General features: G+C 39.9%; 1 protein-coding gene across 4 annotated transcripts in view; it reads left to right on the top strand.

Moving 5' to 3' along the window:
• PTPRG (protein tyrosine phosphatase receptor type G) overlaps positions 1 to 21,378 on the top strand; it is a 1,030,330-nt gene that overhangs the window by 394,165 nt on the left and 614,787 nt on the right. For all 4 annotated transcript variants that reach the window (XM_069206538.1, XM_069206537.1, XM_069206540.1 and 1 more), the window contains exon 4: positions 968 to 1,116. In XM_069206538.1, coding sequence (XP_069062639.1) covers positions 968 to 1,116 — 149 coding nt within the window. The remainder of the gene's footprint in view (positions 1 to 967; positions 1,117 to 21,378) is intronic.

Genomic DNA, 21,378 nt, shown 5'->3' with positions numbered 1-21,378 from the left:
TACTTGAAGGTTTAATCCCTTTTGTATCGTCTCTTCCTTGTTTATAGTAACTGATATTTCTGCAGACTTGCATGCCAGAAGTTGCACGTGGAACATTTGAGCCTGGCCACCTTTTGAAGTCTTTGGATTGCCACATTATTTGTGTCCCAATTGACCTTTGGTTTCTGGCAGTATAGGTTGCCATATCCAATGTACTAAAGATGGACCATCTTCTGTTCACAGTAAACATTAGTTACTGGTGAACTCTAGAAGAGATCGGATATCCAGGGTCATCAACAGAAGCTGTCCACTTTTGTTTGGAGATATTAATCATCATTGGTTAGGATACATGATTTTGTCATTAACGATGCAGTCACATCTGCTTAAGAATAGGGGCTGCATGACGAAGCCTTTAAGAAACTGGGATTCATTCACAGAGAGAAACCCCAGGTACTGCAAGAACCAATTCCACCCCGTGTAAGTTTCGGTTTTACAGCACAGTTTGTAAATCAAAAACTCCATTGCATATTGAAATAGTGGACTTTGTTAATTAAAAATCAAAATAGGTAGTGCCACAGAAGAGCTGAAACTTTAACTATATTATCTCGCTGCTCTGATCAAGTTTTCTGCTGAGGATGCCTTGAGAAATAAAGAAAACCTTTCCTGTGCCTTTGCAGAGAAAATCATATGTAGGCCCTTTTTACAATATGGTTACTTTTATGGAATTGCTACTTTTGCACCTTGATTTTGGAGGTAATTATTTCTATTGTGCTAGTCACTTGTTATTAAGACCACTTCCAAGTGCCAGGAAAAGGTCCCAATGTCTCTGGATAGACAAATGTATTAGATAGAAAAATAATCTAGTTAATTATTTTATTACCATGTGCATACATTTTGTAGTAGTATGTAGTGAAACACCACCATGCTTTTGTTCCTCATACTCTGTGTGTGGCATAACAGTTGTGTTTTTTTTTTCTCTTAAACATAGTTGCTATCCTTCTGAAAGATGAGTATTTTATCAGCGGTGCTGGCTTACCAGGACGATTCAAAGCAGAAAAAGTGGAATTCCATTGGGGCCATAGTAATGCATCTGCAGGGTCTGAGCACAGCATTAATGGAAAGAGATTCCCAGTTGAGGTAAGTGAATGTTTGTATAAGTTCTGTGTTCCTGCACATCTGACATACAATGTGATGCCTTGTTTAAATATAATGTGGAGAACCATTTCATCTACAGAGTGTTGTAAAATGTCCAATGTGAATCTAATTCCACTGATCACCGAGAGAAAAAAAACACATTCTTGAATGGATCATCTCTCACAAAGATGCCTTAGAGCACACTAAATCTGAAATGCCAGTTTTAGCACTGGATATCTAGAGAGCAACTTCTCTTACCCACTTATTAGATATCTTACAACCGTAGTTACCAATTTATCGAATTTAGGTCAAAGTGCGGCATGTTAATGAAAGAATTGCGAAGTATCCCAAAGTTGGTATTAAGCGTCACTCTCAAACCTAAAAAATGTTTTTACATTTATTTCTCCAAGATATATGGTGATTGTGGAATGTAGTCTTTGTGGTGTGAGAAGGAGAAGAGTTTGAGGAGATTAAAGAGTTGGTATCTTTGAAGCCCACTCTTGAGGAGGAAGGCTTTGTCAACCTTAGCATTCCTTATGTGCAATACATTTATCTTCAGTTAGAATGTTAGTCAAGTTTTCTACTGTAATGAAAATATTTTGAGAAATTCAATACACTTTAATGAACCTATATTAACTAAAGTAATTTTAGTGGAGGTTAAATTGAAGCAGTGCTTTGGAGGTTATTGGAAGAAAGTCATAACTGCATTCTTATGAAGTATGACATATAACTGAAAATCAAACTACCATATCTTTTTTAAATGTGCATAGTCATTTTTATTTTGCTATTAGTCATTGGAACTTTTACCTCGGCTATTCACTCTGTAATGCTTCGCTTCACCATCAAAGCTCCTTAATAGCAGGGGTCTGCAAATAAATGAATCAAAGCATTCAAATTTTATGAGATGAATCTTTGATGGCCATAAATAATTTGATTTGATTCAATTGATTATGATTGCCCTACCCAATGCAATTTGCAGTTAATTTAATCTCTAATTAGATAATTTTTACTGCTGGGAAGAAGTTTAGAGATGCAATTTCTGTCATCCTGTGAAAATTGCTGACTTTTATTGCTTTTTTCCAACTCTCACACCAAAGTTGTTTGTAGCACAGCTCTTACGTGATGTGTATTTCTAGCAAAGGTCGAACATACCATAGTGTTTTGTTTATTGTCCTCTGAAGTTGGGATTGGATGCAAAGCTATGTCAGATTTTCTCGATCTGTGGTGCAGCACCATTATTAAGCCAGTTTAGTATGCAGCAAGTGTCCATTTTGCTGCATTGCAATTTTGATTCTGCCTGTCATGCGGGTGACTTTCTGCTGCGGTATTTAGACACAGTAAAATGATTGTACACCATTCATCTGGGCATTTTTCTCACCCACATTCAAATGTTGTGGTTTCTGGAAAAAACAGATTTACTGTTACCAACTTTTAGCACAATGTAAAGCTTCAGATGATACAGCTTGTATGTGTTTGCGTATGATACAGGATTTCATATGTGATACTTTAACATTTGCTTGTATTTGACCATTTGCTTCTTTTATTTTTACTGTTTTTCTGAATATATTCCATGTAACATTTTGTGCTCAGCAGTGACATGATTACTATGTTGTTTTGAGGTACTAGTGGAAACGGCCATAGAGATGTACAAAAAAGGTTTCATTCTTATTTGTCAGGATACATCCTAATCCAGGGTCAACCTGTGTGTTTTTGCTCATACATAATGCGAGATGTGTGTTGCAGTTATTGTTTGCAAAATTAATGTACAAGTACCTTGGGCCTCTGTCAGAAATGTGGAAAATATCTTATCAGCGATCATGTCTGTTGGAAGTGACCCTTTTACCCCAAATGTTTTGCCTTCCTTCTCCTATTTCTCTGACATTGCTTTTGTTGGCTTTAGGGCACTGGGCACTTTTTCACTGTTTACCAGTGCTAAAGTACCTGTGCTCTGGATCTGAAATGTAGAAACATTGGTTTATCCTCAATTGACATATTTAATTTACTTAAGTCCCTAGAACAGTGCTTACATGTGCCTGTACATTAAATGCTACTAGTGGGCCTGCATCACCGATTATGCCACCCACTTGAGTAGCCCATTAAACAGGTCTCAGAGCTGCCACTGCGGAGCCTGTTTTCACACTTTTAAACTGACATTCGACCTGCAAGTTAACCTTCTTGCCACACTCGGACCTTCCTCTTTATTACATATGTCACCCCTAAGGTAGTCCCTAGGCTGCCCCATGGGCAGGGTGCAGTATATTTAAAAACTAGGACATGTACGTCTGAGTTTCACATGTCCTGGTAGTAAAAGAACTGCTAAATTAGTTTTTCACTACCACTAGGTCTATCTCTCCAATAGGTCAACATTGGGGTTGCCTTAATACATCTTTTAAGTGTACTTCCCAATTGAGAAAAGATAGACATTTTAAGTTTGGACTCTCTGGATTCACAATTTAAAATCCCAACTTATGGTAAAGTTGGATTTTAAGTTGTCGGTTTGAAAATACCACTTTTTAGAAAGTTGTCATTTTCTTACTTTAACCATTCTGTGCCTCTGCCTGTCTCTGAATACACGTTTGGGTTTGGGTGACAGATGGGCTTTATACATTCCCTCTAGAGCGTCACACAGAGGGAGCTGGGGAGTGACATTTGCATCCTAATGGTCTCTCACCAGGCTGATGGGCCTTGCTGAGCTAGATTGGAAGGTAGGAACAGACACTTGCACCTGAATAGGTGTGTCCCCACACAAAGAGCTGCATACCCCTTGTAGTGAGTCTGAAGCCAGGGCAGGAAAGGCAGGTACCCTGTAATTTTCAAAGGCCTCTTTGAAGCCTATCCCACTTGGAAGGCACATTTGGGTAGTACTAGACCTCTGACACCACAAAATGAATGAACTTGTGGGCCCGGAGGAGACTCTGCCAAGAAGAGGAGCTTCCAGGAGAGAATGCCACTTTGAGGCTTGCTCTGCTGGCTTGCTGCCTGTCTCCTCTTGCTTTCCAGTGAGAACGACTGAACCTACTGTCTACAACCTTGTGAAACCAAAAGTAACTCCAGGGGCTTGTTGGCTTGCCCCCTGTTCAGTGAAATCTCTGGGCCATAAAATAAGACTTCATTTGCACTGATTGGGCTTCCCATGTCTGCCTTTCCAGTCAGATCACCATCCCTACAGTTGTTTTGGTTTTTACCTAGGTTCCCACCTTTGTTTTGCTCCAATTTCGGTTTGTCGTGGCTGCACCTCCATTGAAATCGCCATGCCTACAGTTGCTTTGTGTGCTACCTATACATCCACCTGCAGTGTGCTGATTGGGCTTCTCGTGTCTGTCCTGCCAGTGAAAATTGCCATCTCTAATCCTGCAAAGACACCGCGGCGCCAAAGAAAGCCCTTCCAATGCGGAGTCCACCGACACCAGCCATTTTCTGCAACCCCAAGGGAGGGGCCCAGTCATGAGGTAGATTGCTGCCCCTGCATCCTTTAATTGCCATCGGACCTCCAAGTCGGTCTCTACTATGCAAAGGCAACCCAGCAGGCCCATTGCCACACAAGAAAACCATGAGGCTGATATCCTACTACTCAGCCTGGGAAATGGTACTATGTTCCTTGATTCAGACCTGTGAGGTTCACGTAGCCATCCTGCACACTCATGGGCAGCTGCGATTTCCTGTATATCCCAGTCCCGAAGGACCACTGCAAAACGGTCATCATGTGTCTCTGTGAGCCCTGTTTTAACCCCAAAACGACAAAGAAATAACCATTCTCATTTCCTTATTAGACTTGGGTCGTTTTCTCCCCCGTCAAACATAACCGCCAGTAATCTTATGATCGTAAGTGTTGCTTAAACACTGTGGTTACCTTTATGCTTAAAAATCATGTAGTGCTGATTGGATTTTTGTCATTTTGGTCTTCGTTTACTCAGATAAAAATTCTCTATTTTTCTTAACTAGTATGGTTTCTTTTTTGTGGTGCTCTCACTGTTACTGTAATTTAAGTGTTGCACAAACACTTTACGCACCGCCTCTTAAGCCTTCAAGTTCTGTGCAGATACCAGAGAGTGAGCAGAGATTAATTTAGGTTGCATATCTGACTTACCTTGACAAGAATTGTGGTCCATAGTTGGGCAGGGTGCAAACCTCTATCAGCTAGTGACCCAATTTCTAACAATGTCTAACAGACCCTATTTCTAACAATGTCTAACAGACCCTATTGGGTGCAGAACAGTTTCTAAACTTCTTGCCTTATCTCAGATTAAATATTTATTTTATTTTTGACTAATTAGCTCTTATAGCAAAAACATTTCCACATCAGAGGAGTGTTGAGGAGAAGAAAAATCACAGAAATGCTACCTGTGCTTCGAATAATGATTCAGTAAATTGTAAAGTAATGCATTGTCGACAATGCATTACTTTACAATTTACTGAAATGTTTCCAGCCTCCACTGTAATGCGGGAGAGTGGCTCCTATAATGTAAGGCTACTAAATAAGTCAGATTGCTACTTTTTAATCTATAAACCTGTGTGAACAAATGGTCCTTCAGCCAGTGTCATTCCTTCTCTTCCCCAAATTAAAACAGCTGAACAGAGGAAGAGTTGAGGTACTGATGACATACATCAATTTGTTAAATGGGGTTATTTGACAAAGGCTGCGATACCAAACTTGGGGCTAGATGTACATACAACTGGTTGCAAAATACTGGCTGCAAATTATGACTAGTTAATTTGCGACCAGCGGGGTAATTTATGAGTGACTTCTGTACTAATAGGTCGTTTTGAAAACTAGCTAATTGTAGTGGCTCGTAATTTGACCTATCTCGGGAATATTAATAAGGTAGGTCACAATTTGTGACCCTATAGGATTCACTGCCATCACAGAGATGGTAGCCTGCTGGGGTCAGAAGACTATGTCTGTGAATGCTTTAAAATAAAACAGCCATTTTTAAAAATTTCAGCCCATTTTTCTGAAAGGAAAACGGGATGGGTTTAAAAATACAAAAATGTAATATTTAATTTTTATTCTTTAATAGTAGACAGTGGTATATGGGCCCACTACTTACGTTTAGAAATATTTTTGTTCAACATTCTCAAAGGGAAAAGGGTTCCTAGGGCACCCCTTCCCATTTGCGAATGGGATTGCACCAACCTTAGGTTTGTGGCAAAGTACTAATGTTTTGTGAGTCTCAAAGCATTAGTACATACCACTATAATTTAATGTTTGGAAGGAACACCCTAAACGCCCCTTCCAGATACTGAATCGTTGTTTGGTCGCAAAACCAAATTGCGATTCCATAATGTGTTACTGAATTGCAAGTTGGATTTGAAACATTAGAAAAAGCCTTATTGAGTTGAACAAACTACCAGATTCTGCTAATTGGACCTTTGTGAATGCCAGAAAGCTTCCTTCTTCTAGTCTAGGACAGATCGAGGAAGTGGCTTCTCTAATGGGACGTTTGCTAGAGCAAATGGTCTGTGGATCAGTCCTGAGCACTTCAAAGGCTTGCTTGACCTACTGTGGACAATTGTGGCAGAGCAGCTTTTTGGACAACTATTGTATGTGTTTGCATAAGGTGCATGTGCTGCTTGGCATTGCATAGGTGCCACTCCAGTATTCCCTTTCCTTCTGGGCATATCAGGCCATCTTTATCATACCATCATCGTTGTGCAGTGGCTGGAGAGGTGTGCATAATTTACACTCATCAATAAAACGTGGTACCATCAAGCTCTTGACTCTGACTTCACCAAATGAAGAGGAATTGACCTTGCCTGCATCACACATTAGGGATTCAGCACACTAACTAAAGTGATGACCTGGTAGCAGTCTCAGACAGTTAAATGTAGAGTACCATTAATTCATCAGTGGATGACTGTATACTGTCTATCTTCCTGTGGTCAATGTGACACCTCAGACCTACAGACTGTCTCCTAAGGCCATGATTGACAGCCAATTCTTCTCCATCTACTAACATGAGACTAAAGCTCTTCAATCTACAGATATGGGGAGAAGGAGTATTTTATACCCTACATTGCTCAGTTATTCCTAAACTAATGATTGACATACAAGTTGATATTTGACTTGTAAAACATATGTAAACTAAGTCCAGAAATGATGTTGAGGTAAAAATGTATCCTCATACAATAAGACGTTTTACAGTCCCTTAATGTCTAATGAATTTCAAGGATTACCTTGCCTCAAAAAGAGAAAAACGGAAAAGAATATAGTAGGTCCAGTCGATTGGGGAAAACATTCGAGATTCTGGCATGCAAACCTGCACTCTGGTAGAAAAAGCCTCTAGGTAATAGAGGGTATTAATTTACCAAAATCACACAGTGAAAGAAAGTGGGTTATTAATTGGGGTGTATGAGAGTCCATCATAAATAATAAGATTACAAACTTGTCAGAGTGAAACAGTTACAGTAATTTAAACCTGTGCTCAGTACCTTATACCTATGGCACATAGAATATAGGCTTACCTTAGGAAAATGTGTTAACGTATTTAGCAGTAACAAAACATCTAAAAAGTCGCAAAACAATAAAAATCCCAAACCCAGTTTCTGCCCATATAGAAACCTTTAATGAGCACAATTGTATTTAAATGATTTAAAAAAACAATAAGGGAAACCAGAGATATGAGTGTTTAAGTATATAATACAAAAGTCACAGAGAAAAAGTAATGCACAGTCAGTAGTCACTGTTCACAGTCCACCAGAATCTAGATGTAATGATGGGGGCATGGGTTAGATACATCAGCAGGTCATCCTGGTGAAAGATTTTACCTTCTGATTTAATCTCTGAAATGGAAGTTGAAATCCTCCACCTAGCGGGGCAAGGTTACAGGTTATATCCGATGAAGTCCTCTTGTAACCAGATAGCTGTTAGATGAGATATTGCTGAAGCTGTTGGTTTTCACATGAAAAGCTCAGAGTGGGAGAAATTAAAATGTTGTGGCTGCTAAAGTTCCAACTTTCAGAGTTTCTAGAGTAGTTCCTCTTGGTCACTTCTAAGACTGTCTGGGCCGAAGGGACAACACTCACTCCAGAAGAGGCTACCAAAAGGTCCAGTCCAGGTCGTGGTGCTACTTGTCAGCTTGTACTTCAGGAAAAAAGGCCTCTTGAAACTTGTTATGCACCTGTAATCTCACAGGTCATTGGATCCTTGGAATTTGTGTCTTAGTCCAGGGCACAAGTGGGAGCTGTCCAATCTTTGAGGTTATTACACACATCTCAAACTGCAAGCTCAGTCTTCATCAGTTTTTTGTCAGGTCCAGAGAATGTGTTGATGACCTATAGAAGTGGTGCCAATTTTGTAGGATTCATTAGTCACTGGATAGGGGTGACTTCTAGACACTCACACTAGCAAGGAAAAACTTCCCAAGGACAAACTATCCCACGTTTGCAGCACATGCTGTTTGCCTTACTGCAAACTATTGAGCAGTGCACTATTATAATTTCCAAGATTGTGCAGTAATCTGCCCTTGGTGGTGGCTTGTGTGCCAGCCAGTGGTGTGTCTGGGGATATGAGCGGACCCCTCCTCCGCATCAATGCCAGAGTGGTTCAGAGACTAGCTCCCGCTACCACTGGGCTGATGCAAACCTGACTACAGAGAGCCCAGGAAACAAAAGGCTTTGCTTCCCACAGGTCTCCCATTACAATTAATAATAAATTGGCAGGCCTCACCATGGATCCTTTCAAATTGGAGTTTCTGAACCCTCCCTAGCTGCTCTTCCTGAGCTGATATGTCTCGCATTCTTCACACCCAAAAGGTATGAGCCATTGTTTTTTCTCTGGAGGCAATTTGAACACATCATTAAGGAAGCGTACTGACAAGCCAGCTGCTGGCAGGCGAATGCTGTTTAGCCTAATGGAAGTACATGCAGAGAGTCTAACTTTTTCAATGTTATTTTTCCTAAATATTTATAAAGATCTAACTTCACCACTGAATTCATTGTTTAATAAACATTAAAATGGTGTTTGAATTATTCCGGTAGCTTGTCCCAAACCAAAAAATAGCAATGTCGTGTTTTTATTCTAAAGTGTATTGTTTTTCTCATAGAACCGCTACAACCTTTTGCAGTGAAAACAACTTTTGGGTGCTTTGTAGGTATATGGAAACTCTAAATCCTTGCATGTACCACATATAAAAACTAGCTAGCATGCCTTGTGGGCTACAGGGCCTACTTAAGGATGAATTATTCGATATTTAAAAGTAGACATCTTCCTTGTCGAATGGTTATTTTGACAGGTTGTCTGCAGATTTATAAACTGGATAGGTAAGCCTCAATCTTTGTTTTCTTTGTTACTCTAAGGACTTGCATATTAAGCGCTGCACCCTACAGGTGACATTTAACTTTCCATACCTTTAGTGTACTTTTCCTGCACCATATACTATTGCCCTACTGAGAGGGTAAGAAAGCCAATTAGAAGTTAGCCACATTTGCCATTTTTCAGGTGTCGGCGCACATACAATGCTGTGTTAATAGTTCAAAAACCAGCTGTACCAGTCAGTAAAGAATGGGGCTGATCATGTGAAAAAGGCACTTTCTCACCTAGTACAACAGGTTACAAATTCAGATGAATGGGATCCAAACTACTGAAAAGAAAAGCATGGGATAAATAGTGCTGTGCCTAGCTTACCAGTCCCCAAAGCCCAAATTCACACAAAAATTTAGGCAGATAATAGATCCCAAAACCATGGGGACACTCGGTTTTCTGTGAAAATCACTCTTGAACATGATGCAGAACAGCAACCCAACGAGAGGGCTTAATATCCTTTTTTGTAGCCAAAAAATGAAAAACTTGCATAGTTTCAGAAGAAATTTAGATTAGAAAAGACAAATGTGGGTGCATATTTAGCATAATCAAGAACTTAATGTGAATATCTGGTTTTGGTTGAGCAAAGGTATATAAGATCAAAAGGCATTGTAATTTTTTATGAAACATAGTGAGGGTGAGAGCAGAATTAGGTGGTATCTGACTTGTGCAGACCAGCAAGCAGTATAAAATATGCATTTTACAAGAAACACGAGCCAGTACCAACTGGCACGTCCCTGGCTATGAATCATTTATAGTTCCATCGAGGGGCAGACCCTCTGTGGTAGAACATCTGGGTGCCTCCAGATAATTATACAGGTACGGATATTCAAAAAAACAAAACAAATAGAGACTACGGCACTCTAACCTTGTATATGTGGCAGTTGAAGGAAGGGCAACCTATAAGCTGTTAATTTTCAATACCTGCCTTCCACCATCATGTTTCTATTGTTGATCGTAAAAAGCATGAAGGAGCAAATGGGTTAACAGACTGTATATTCAAACAATAAGAGAAGAACTTGAGCAGGAGAAGGACACTCCAAGAAAAGAGGAGTGATTGATCTCTTGCAATTCTTAGCCAACTGTTTCACCAGCAAATGCACTAAAGACCAGGAACCACTGAAGATGGTGATTAAGATAAACCTAGGCTCTGCCTACAAATCGTCCTCAAATTATGCTGGCTGAATGATAAATTGCCATGGTCACAAGACAGAGCCCCTCATAGACTATATCCTGATTTAGAAACATGCATAATTTAAAGATATGGGAACACCTTGAAAGTAACCACAATGCTTTAACAACATCATAGAGTGCAAGGTATGTGCTTCAGAAACTTTTGTCCATGGTCGAAAAAGTTTGGACCTAATTTGAAACTACTGTTCAAAAAAAGTAATGTGTGTTTATTTGGATTCCGTTCACTATGGTAGAGCATTTGACACCATACAGTGCTAGAGTATATGACCAAAATTAAGAATCCTTGGATCAATCCAGTTCTGAAGGCAATAATACTCTATCTGTACTTCAGCAGCAAAGCTCCGATCATGTGTGGCATAGATGCTACAGTGTCTTTCAAAATGATCTACAATAGAGGAGTGAAACAGGGCTGTTCATTAGCCATTTTTTTAAAGCCTATTTACCATGATGTTTACAAAATTCTGTGCAGTATCACAGAACCTGTCCCCAAGAATAAGAAAGGAGAAGATCCTACTCTTAATGTACGTGAAGGATTGTGTGATTATTGTGAGAACCCTAAATGCCTAGACCACTTTTGTTAGCAGTTCAACATTATTTCATAGAAAGTTTAGTGATCAATTAGGACCAATGAAAAGTATTGGCATTTGCCAGTGTAAGAATACGAACATAAACTAGCTTCTATTTTAAGACGAAATTCGAAGTTGTGTAAAGTGTCAAGTAATGGTGGATGGTCGCAGCACCTAGATTATGCGACCACATGGGCAGAGATGGTGACCAGTTTTAAATGGCTTTTCAACCCCACAATGTAGTTGTCATATGGTTGAACCTTGTCACTACTTTGTTTCTTACCAAGTGTATTCTAAAAGCACTAATAAAATGATTAACTCATTATCACTGTTTGAACCAGTAATAACAAACAGGAGAATGTCAGCAACGGGTTCATTTAGAAATAGCCTATCTACTCAGCGGTAGGAGGCATAAGGTAACAGTGATAAATCTGAATACTAGTAAGATTGCATCGATCAGATATCCACTGATCACCATATGTGTCGTACTTTTTCCCCATGGTTTCAACTTGAAATTGGGGAGTCGGGACAAAGCGACTACGTTGAAGACCCCATTCTTTGTTTTGTGGTGTGATGTTAATGAAGATGAAGATTGTGCTCATCCTTTACATTAAAGAAGAAAAACCTACAGACTGTGGTAATTACAAAACAATCCTATGTCCTTGCTCCAATCTCTTATTGTGATTTGTGAGAAATTACCAAGACATTGAAAAAGAACATCTGCTTTCTTCCCAACGATTCACATAATTTACCTTTTGTGTGTTTAAAGGTTGTTCATCTCCCTTTAGCTTGTTACACCTGTTAGCTTAGTTTGTCATGTATGCTGTAAAGCACAAGCAATTTAAAGTACTCTTCTTGACCAAGTCACTGTTGCAACTGATATTTCAGAACTATCCCTGATCATCTTCTAATTGTCTGCAATATACAGCGCACTCGTTGGAACCTCCAAATGTGTTTCCCCAGATTCTTCATTGAGCTCTTCAATGGCAGCTTTTGATTGTGACATGATTCAAACTCCTGAGACATAAGGATGGCGCAGAATGTGATGTCCATGGGTGTGAATTATGCGTAGCAGGTGTAGTATCTGCAAGTTCTGTCTCACCCTTTGGCACCCCATTACTGTTCTTACAACCCATGATGTCGTTGGAAACGACGGTGGCAGTAGGGAGGGCTTTTTTTTAATCCTATTTTTTCCTGCTGTTTTCTCTCCGTGCCATTTCCCATGTACCTCAGGAGTGAGTCGGTCATTCCTAAGAGAAGGACAAGAAATCAGCCTTGTTACTTCACTGTTGGTCAGAGAATTTGAACATCACCCCTGGTGGAGCTCGCATTTTGGTTAGTTGATTATTATTTTTTTGGCATGTCACACACTTCACAGAATTGAAAGCTAAGGGATTATACTGTAATTTTAGCCCAGGACTTCCTTAGCACTGTACTGCGAAACCTTTGTACCTTGATTACATCCACCCACTGCATGTTTTGGAACATGGAGTTGTATTCCACTTGCATGGTGCCTTATGTGAGACCGCTGAGAGAGTTCTGTGGTGGCAAAATAAGCCTACATGATGTTAGTGTATCCTCCAAATTCTGCACTTGAGATTTAAAAAAAAAAAGAGTTTATGTTGCGACATTCACAGCAAAATTCATAATGAATGAAAAATATCAATAACGTAATGAAAAATATCAATAACTTATTATAAAATGCTTTATTATAACTTATTCCGTGGGCACAACTAATTTTTATGAATTGGACTTGGCTGTGTGCTGAAAATAAATACTGGAAGAACAAAAGTTGGTATGCCAAGTATTTAAAAGAAAATGTATACTAGCACTTGACTAGTCTTTTGAGCTCGTGTTATAAAGTAATTTCGACTTGCAGATTACTGGTCACTAAAACTGTTAACCAGGTTCCCCTAAAGGACATATCTTTGGTCGCACCATAACATTTAGAAGCGTGTGTCATGTAACTGTGGACTTTCAACTCTTAGCAATAAAGTTCAGAACCTTGGAAGAGTAGAGGTTGATCAGTGTTTTCACTGCCGAAAGGCATGGTTAAAGAAAAAAGGTCTTGGTTATTGGCGAGTCTTGATAAATGAATATTGTGGTTGACAGTACCCTCTCCTTAAAGCTTTGCATACATCTCCCCTACTCCAGATTCATGTAGAAACGGCGTTTCCGACAGCTTTACCAAGATCTTCTATATATCGTGCATTTCACCTGTTCTATCCTAAAAAAATTCGATATACGCACACTCAACGTATATACATCCATACCATGTACTTTTTCTTTTACTTTCTGTCATACATTATCAGTTTTGTAAGAATACTGCTAGCGTTGCTTCTTAGGGTTTATATTAATAACTGCCCAACATTTATTATGGCAATTAACTACATGGGTTTCGTTCGTAATTATCTCATTAAAGTTCTGATTTGGGTCCATTGCTTACGAAAATGCACCTTTTCCGAACACTGCATGTACTTGAAATTGCTGTTGTGCTAGACTCCAGATCGGTGCCTTTGAATGTGCCCTTGCATTTTTATGGCAGTTTAATCTAGGAATTTGATGTCATCTGCTTTTGCAGCCTGCGGTTGTACGGTGCCTGCCAGCTGCTGCCAACCACTAAAAGGGAATCTGGGTGTGCCATTAAACCACATTTGTATTGGTTTACTCGCGACGCGTTTGCTGCATCAAGGCTGCTTCCCAGGATGAATCTCACTATAAACCTGTAAAGACTTGCCAACTTACGTTTGACATTACTGTACTAAATTTGTCATGGGTTATGTGCTAAAAAATTCTTTAAAAATGCACCACCTCCCTTCTGATAAAACGGACTATGTCGAGCTCTCCCGTACATTACGGCAGGGTCCTGGCTATATGTATCGACGCCTGAACTCGTGATATGATTTGAAGATGCATTTGCCTTTTGAATACCCAATCCGTTTTCTGTGATTATACACTAGGGTTTGCAAAACATTGTTAACAGCGAAGGCGGCTGCCTCCACGTGACCTCTGCCCAAGTCACAAGGACGTCGTCCCTTCTCTAGCACCGGGGATGGCCGCGCTTTGTAGCAATAGTTTGAAATTGATCGAGAAAGGCGGCCAACTTAAGTCACGTGACCGTCCCAAAAAGACAGCAAAAATGAATTGCGGACTGTAGGTGTTCTGTAATTGGCAGGCATCAGCCGATACTGGAATCAAGTAAGTTAATAGCAAGTGCGTATCAAGTCATTCAATAAAGGCATTCATCTGTGTCATCGAGACCACTCTGCTTTATGAAAGGAACATATTTATTGTGTTATGAATTCTAGGTGAATTTGAGAGGATGGAGAGCCTGGCGGTAGGCTATCACAGAATACCTTATTGCAATGCTTTCTTCGCTCTGCTCCCTGCCATGCACTTGTGACAGCATGATTGACAAGTATAAATCGTCTCGCCTCCTGTGGCTTTACTAAAGAGTGGAAAGTTGAACACTTCTTACCTAGTAGGTTTTTGTCCAATTTAAACAGATTATTGTGCTGAAGATGGAGCTGGCAGGAGGCTATGATTTGAGTAGGGCCTTCAGTGTATTTGTCACATCTAATGTCCTTATGAGATGCAGGCGGCGCAGTTTCCGATGATGGATCGCGCAGTTGCATTTGGGAATGACGGCCACATTTGCTGATTAGTGGATTGATTTTTCTAAAAGCCAGGTGCTGTTACTTCACCTCTACTTTTGGGCTTGAGTCACACAGGCAGACATTTAACACTTTGACGTTTGCTCCTGAGAATTTATTGGTGCCGTCCAGACTATGCTTTAAACATGTAACGAAATGGTGAAACGCAAGTACGTTGAAAAGTGGTACTCACACTTTGGAGTTATTGCAATTTTAGCAAAGCCACATGTACTAGATAAGTAAAAATATATTTTTTTAAAGAATACCTTTGTAGTTTGTCAGTATTCTATTGAAGTTCAAATCATTATAATTATTTTAAATGTTTGCTATCTGACTTTCTGCACGCCATATGTGAATTTAAATGAATGTGAATGGCACCGTACAGCTATTTTGTCAGTGATTGCTGCAGGTATTTTGTTTATATGCTTAGGGCAGTAAACGAACCGAAAATTCATATGCTCCCAGTACCAAGCGCATTGGCTTGTTGGTACTAGCCTCAAACAGTTCAAATTAACAGTGGCACTAAAGCGCTGGAATGAAATGCAGCGAGCATGAATGTGTGGTCGCTCTTTAATGTAAACCCTTTGTATTAACATACAACTTTTCTTTAGCAGTCAGAAACAAACTTGCCTTGGTAGCACTCAGAAAAGACAATAAAAGGTATTTTCCTAAAAAAAACATTGAATCAACTATATATATCTTGCTGATGGCATAAAAACCTGGAACTTCTAGGATATGAGGCTGCATGTTCTCCAGACACTCCATAAAATATTTTCCAGCCTGGATCTTTAGGTTGTCTACAAAGACTGTGGTCTCATGAAGGTGGTAGACCTAGAAACAAAACCATGTGTTTTCTGCTCCGTAGATTTGCGTGTAGGACTTAAACATGTGGGCACAGGAAAGTGCAGCTTACAAATACCAAGGTCTCAGAATGGGTAGTCCAGCCAGAGGGCACCATTTCCTGAATCAAGTGCTGGTTTAGTCTGCATTTTTAGGTCGAGCATAGCAGCGCGCAAGCTCTGTTTTTCTGACGTGTTTGTATGTATCTGTGCTTTTAACCACGCCCAGTGCACGCCCATCACTATCACTCGTTCATGGGCTTGCCTTTTAAAAATCATTTGTTTTCGTTGGTAACTGCTTTACGTTTGTCGCTCCTTAGGGCGCTTTTGCTACTGCCTTGGCCCTCGGCCCTGTTACATGGTTAATTGCACTATTGCCAATAACTGTGACTGCGAGCAAACTTATTTTTTCTTTTTGTCTCTCTTCGCGGTCAAAGTGGCGCTTTGAATCGACTCACTTATGTCAACTGTTTTACTTTTTCTTTTCAGTTTGTGTGGTAAGCAAAGTCTAGTTAAGAATTTACAACGCTAACCGCTCTACCTTGCGCAAACGCGAGAGCCACTGCATTGCAAATGCTTGTTAAATGTTTGCAGTGGTCTCAACATTCTCAAATAATGATATATTTCCAAAATGACAAACTGCTACTCCTAGCAGATGGGTGGGGAATCAAGTGTGTGTAGATTGTGCACCCTTCCTCTTAATTACCTGTATTTGGCCTCACTCAGGAATGGAAGGGGAGCATTGCAATAATTTTGCCCTGTCCCACTACAACCCACACCATTCATGTGGCAACTGCTCAGTTCCCCAGTTATTTTACCACCATCGCATGTGGTCTCGTAGAAATCCTTCCCTCTGACCTTGCACCCAGGCGGGAGGTGTTTACTCGCTGGATACTTCATTGAGGCAGCTAAAACTGATGGCTGAATGCAGAACGAGTCCGTAATATTTATATGAATTAACGTGTATGATGCTGTTTTATACTAGTACATTAGTTTCTTTTCACAAGTGACCTAGTTCTAGATTATCAGAAAGGCACTGTCTGGATGCTTTTGTGGAAACCTACAGGTTCCACCCCCTAGACAGGTGGCCAGAAGACTGAAATTCTAAACTGCAGCACGTTGGTACACAGCGTCATGCAGAACAATTTGTATTTGAACCATCTTCTTTCAGTTGTACCCTAGAAAACCATCACATGTTCAAGTAGGAATGTTTGCAGTGATGCCAGAATGTTTTGCATTGAAGTCGCTTGTAAGACACTTGCATTCTGCCATGAATAGCCTGTTTATAGAGTGAGTATGAGTTGGCTACTGAGGTACCTCCGAAAATATAAAGCCATGAACAACGTACTGCAATGATGCATTTAATTTTTATAAAGAACCTTACAAACTCCCTTACTGCACAGCATTTACTCTGCCTACTGCCTCCACACCCCTTTGTATGAAATGGAGAATATAATTAATATGTGTGCTTCGTATGTGTGGAGCATCCTTCAGGAAAAAGAAAGGCTCAGACACATGCTGCATGAGGACTTAACTCTGAGGTACAAGAGCCCACGTGCAGCACTAAAGCATTAGACCCTAGGACTATTCAGATAGTTCCACTTCGAAGAACGTGCCAGAAATATAAATGGGCTAAAAATAATGGGTTTTCTCTTTAAGCGAATTTACTCCGAGGGCTATTTGTGGAAGAAGGAAAGTAGCCTGCAATAGATGCGTTGCCATCCAGAATGAAGTTTAAAAAAGTGTATCAGCCATAAAGCTGCTCTAAATATGCTAGACAAAGCTTATTTTTTCTTACTAAAGTGATGTTCCCTACGACTGTACTTGCAAATCAATAATAGTATCAGGCCATACAGTTTTGAGGCACCTTGGTGTTATTCTGTCTCCTCCAGAATACTGGTTATTCCTTCACTTGCAATTCTCGAAGGCGTAATTTTTAATCTGAACAGGGTGCCACACTTTATCAGGTCCTAGTTTTGAAGCGATGAAGCCCTTTGTATTTTTGTCCCACTTATGCCATTCGTTGATGATCATGATCTATTTTTATGTTGGGAGAATCTATTCTAACCAGCTCCCAATGGAACCGTTTTGCACACATTAGGCTGTTTTTCATCTTAGATATAGTTTGGTAACAAATGCCCCATTAAAATCACTATATATATACTGATTCAGTATAGTTTTAAGCACTTACGTTAGTTGCTTTGCACTCTGCTGATTGTGCCGAAGGTAAACATGCATTTTCCCTTCTAAAAGAACTGTTTATTTTTTACTGAGGTTCCTCCTAATATCTGGTCCTGAGTTTTGACAGTAGCCAATCTTTGTAGGGTCAGGGCATTAGATTTTAGTCCATTAGAATCTGTTTTGGGGCTCACTGGCAATAGTCTTGATTTCCAGTTCTTAATTGAATTCTAGGTTGTGAACTTGGGTGGTTGGCAAATTGGTGCTTGTGCTGTCAAGTTATCATGACCCTTGCACAGTTTCTCAACTCGTATCTCAATCTGGGTATTTTTTTAAGCAAGGCTTTTGGGCGCCTTCTAAAAAGTTACTGCTCTCCAGTAGTAATGATCACACTTTCCTTCATCCATCTTTAGTCTATTTTGATTAAGAGAATCTACCTCTAGCCCCATTTTATTTTCAGAGTGTAGGAGCTTCTACAGAGGTGGCCTTTAGATATCACACCTGTCATCTGTAGTACGTATGACATGCTATGTTATGTGTATTTGTGTAGTGCATAACTCGCACAGGAGTGCATCCTGGCACGCATACGGGCTGAGCCATGGTTGTGGCTAGATGATGAGCCAGGTCTTCAGTTTCTTGCAGAATTCAAGGCTGAGGAGGCGGCTCTGATGTCCACCGGTAGGTCATTCCAAGCTTTTGGAGCGAGGTTAGAGACTTTATGACCACCGGGTCTGGCTCTGTATCTGTGGGTGTTATCCGGTGCCTATAGGAGTTCCGCTGAGCAGAAGTTCATGTAGTTGTTGAGGTACGTAGGACCATTGTTGTACAAGGCATTTTATATGTGTGTTTGTGAGGAGTTTGAAGAGTGCTCCTTTCTGCATTAACTTCTTTGTGCCTAGTGAATTCCGTGTCTCCCTGTGCTTAAGTATTATTAGGCTTTTCTCCTGTGAGTACTATTAATTACCCACCAAATTGAATTATCTTACATCATCCAATTCTTGTAGCGGTTTGATGCCTCAGAATCACTTTTGTAGTGACTAGCCACACTATTAGTTTTCAAGTTTTTTTCCCCAGAACATAGTCAGGTGGCAGGCCAAAGTACCACTGTCATGCCTTAAGACAAAAGTACTACCCCTCCCTCCCGTCCTTTTAGTACCAGCACCAGAATCATTGAGAGTCCAGTTGACAGCCGAGGACTGCTTACAAGTGGCATCCTGTCCTGATCAGCCTTCTTAATTTTCCTGCAGAAGATGCTCGAGATTCGGGAAAAGGTTGGCTCCTGCTTTAAACAATGTCTGCTGTTAGTTTAATCTTTTTTAGCTATGACCCAGGTCTTCATCTGAGTCTTGCACTGAGCATTCTTATCAATATGAAACAGATCACATTCAATTAGTATGTAAATTTACTTTCCGTAGGAAGCAGGGCGTTATCCGTTTAATAAAAAAAAAAAGTGTTTAATTCTTCATAAATTACTTAAACCTTGTTCATTGGAATACATTGCACAAAGCCGTTCTCATACTAAACACATCACCTATCTGTGGCTGCTGAAACTGTGCAACAGCAGAGCTAAATTGATCACGCAGCAGCAGTTGGCTATGAAAAATGGGAACACGCATTACAGAGTATTCTCAAGAGATCTGCTGTTTGTGGAGCATCCCTGCACCCCGAACTAAAGTTCATCAACTTAGAAACTACTCTACAGGTATACAATATTTTTGTAGGATGTTTTCTAAAATACCCAAAGCAAGAGTTGCTTGTATAGTTTGAGTTTACTCATGTTAGTAGAGATAGCGACTGTTTCTTAACACTTTTAGTAGAGGTGCAAAGATTTTGCTAATTTTGTAGTAATTATGTACTGGACACTTATTGTGGTAAACGAATAAAATGACAGCTGGGTTAATTTGTTTTGAAAAAATGTGAAATTAAGTGTTATTAAGTAGTTTAACCTATAATCGGAGTCAACAGGGATAGATGTTTAATTAGATAACTGTTCTGGGTCCTATCTGAAAATGGAGGAAATAGTACAGAATCAATCACAAGTGAGACTCGCATAGCAAGTACGGTGCACTGCGTTTCCTCTTCCTGGCGAGGAGGCCTGCTTTCCACTGATTTCTACAGTGAATATTTGGATTAATTAGAACAGAGGTCTGCTGTTATTTTTATTGTGACTGAAACAATAGAAATCATTTATTTACAATGTCCTTCGACACTGACTAATTTATCAAGTCTTCAGTAAAGTTTTTCACGCTGCAGATGCAATGCCAAAACACTTCGGGTGAGTGAAGGGAAAACAACACACATTGTTTTTTATTGCACAAAGGTGCTAATATCACTGTCGCTAAAACCTAACACGATTACATATGGCACAGATCAGTATGGTACTTTTGCTAATTAAACTGTGAGAGGAAGGAAAAAAAACAGGGAATTTCTGTTTTTGGACGTAAATGTCCCACATTTAAATAAGAATGTAATAAAACAGTCACTTCTTTAAACCCCAGACATTAGTTAACTTGAAAAAATGTAACAAACTAAAAAGAGCGGGATTGAATGGTGAATCTAGCACTCCTTGCAGGTATGAGAATGAGAAATGTTTGCAGTTGGAAGACTTGCATACTACAACCCTGGCAAGTTAGACTCGGTATTTAATCACTTTGATGTGCTGGAGATAAAATGCCCGATCGCAATAAGATGATAAAATACACAGCGCATTGTGCTTTGGGATGCTGGTACGGGCAAAAAAACTCATAAATTTCAAGTTGGACACAGCTCATGGTGCTAGGCCTTTCAGGTTTTAGTATTTGGCATCTCAAATTGTCATAAGAGCTTGGAAATCGCTGACATTAGATAAAGTGTGCACAATTGGCAGTGTAACACAAACACATAATTATATCATGTTTAGCAATTGTTTTAATACATTTTTTGGTAAATGGATATGTTTGCCTGGAGTTTGTCTGCTCATATGCGTTTTGATGATTTGGCAACTTTTCTTTTAAAGAAAGTTGCCCGATAAAAAGTCAGTGACAATCCAGTGCCCCTATTGCGCTAGTAAGTATATATTCCCATCAGGGCAAATTTGTAGGTAGATCATTGCATAATCAAGAGGAATACCCCCACCCTTTTAAGACAAGCCAAACAGAGTCTGCCTATCAGTTGACTTTGAATGTTAATAGGCATTCCCGGTGTTTAATTTGTAAAAAGTGCCAGAGTCCAAAGTTTTGTTCAGAAACCCACTGTTGTGCCAGCCAAGGGCAAGTTGCCGAATACAGAGGCTGTGTAACTTTGATTCCACCTCATGCCTTGTTAATCCATCACTAGACACTCCTTGCCTCTTTATATCACTTTTTCAGGCTCTTTTTCATCTGTGCATTCTCCCCTTGGCAATTACACAGTGTCTTTTCTTCCTCGTTACCCCTTTTTTTTTTTTCTTTTTTTTTTCTGTCTTGCTTTGGACTATAGTTAGTTGCTGAAAAATAAGAGCTGGTCCCCAAAAACTGGATACTGGCATCCACTGGCTTAAATTAAGCACTGCCCATGCA

The sequence above is a fragment of the Pleurodeles waltl genome, chromosome 9 (assembly GCF_031143425.1).
Source record: "Pleurodeles waltl isolate 20211129_DDA chromosome 9, aPleWal1.hap1.20221129, whole genome shotgun sequence".
Taxonomy (NCBI): Eukaryota; Metazoa; Chordata; class Amphibia; order Caudata; family Salamandridae; genus Pleurodeles; species Pleurodeles waltl.
This window is presented reverse-complemented; position numbering and strand designations above follow the sequence as displayed.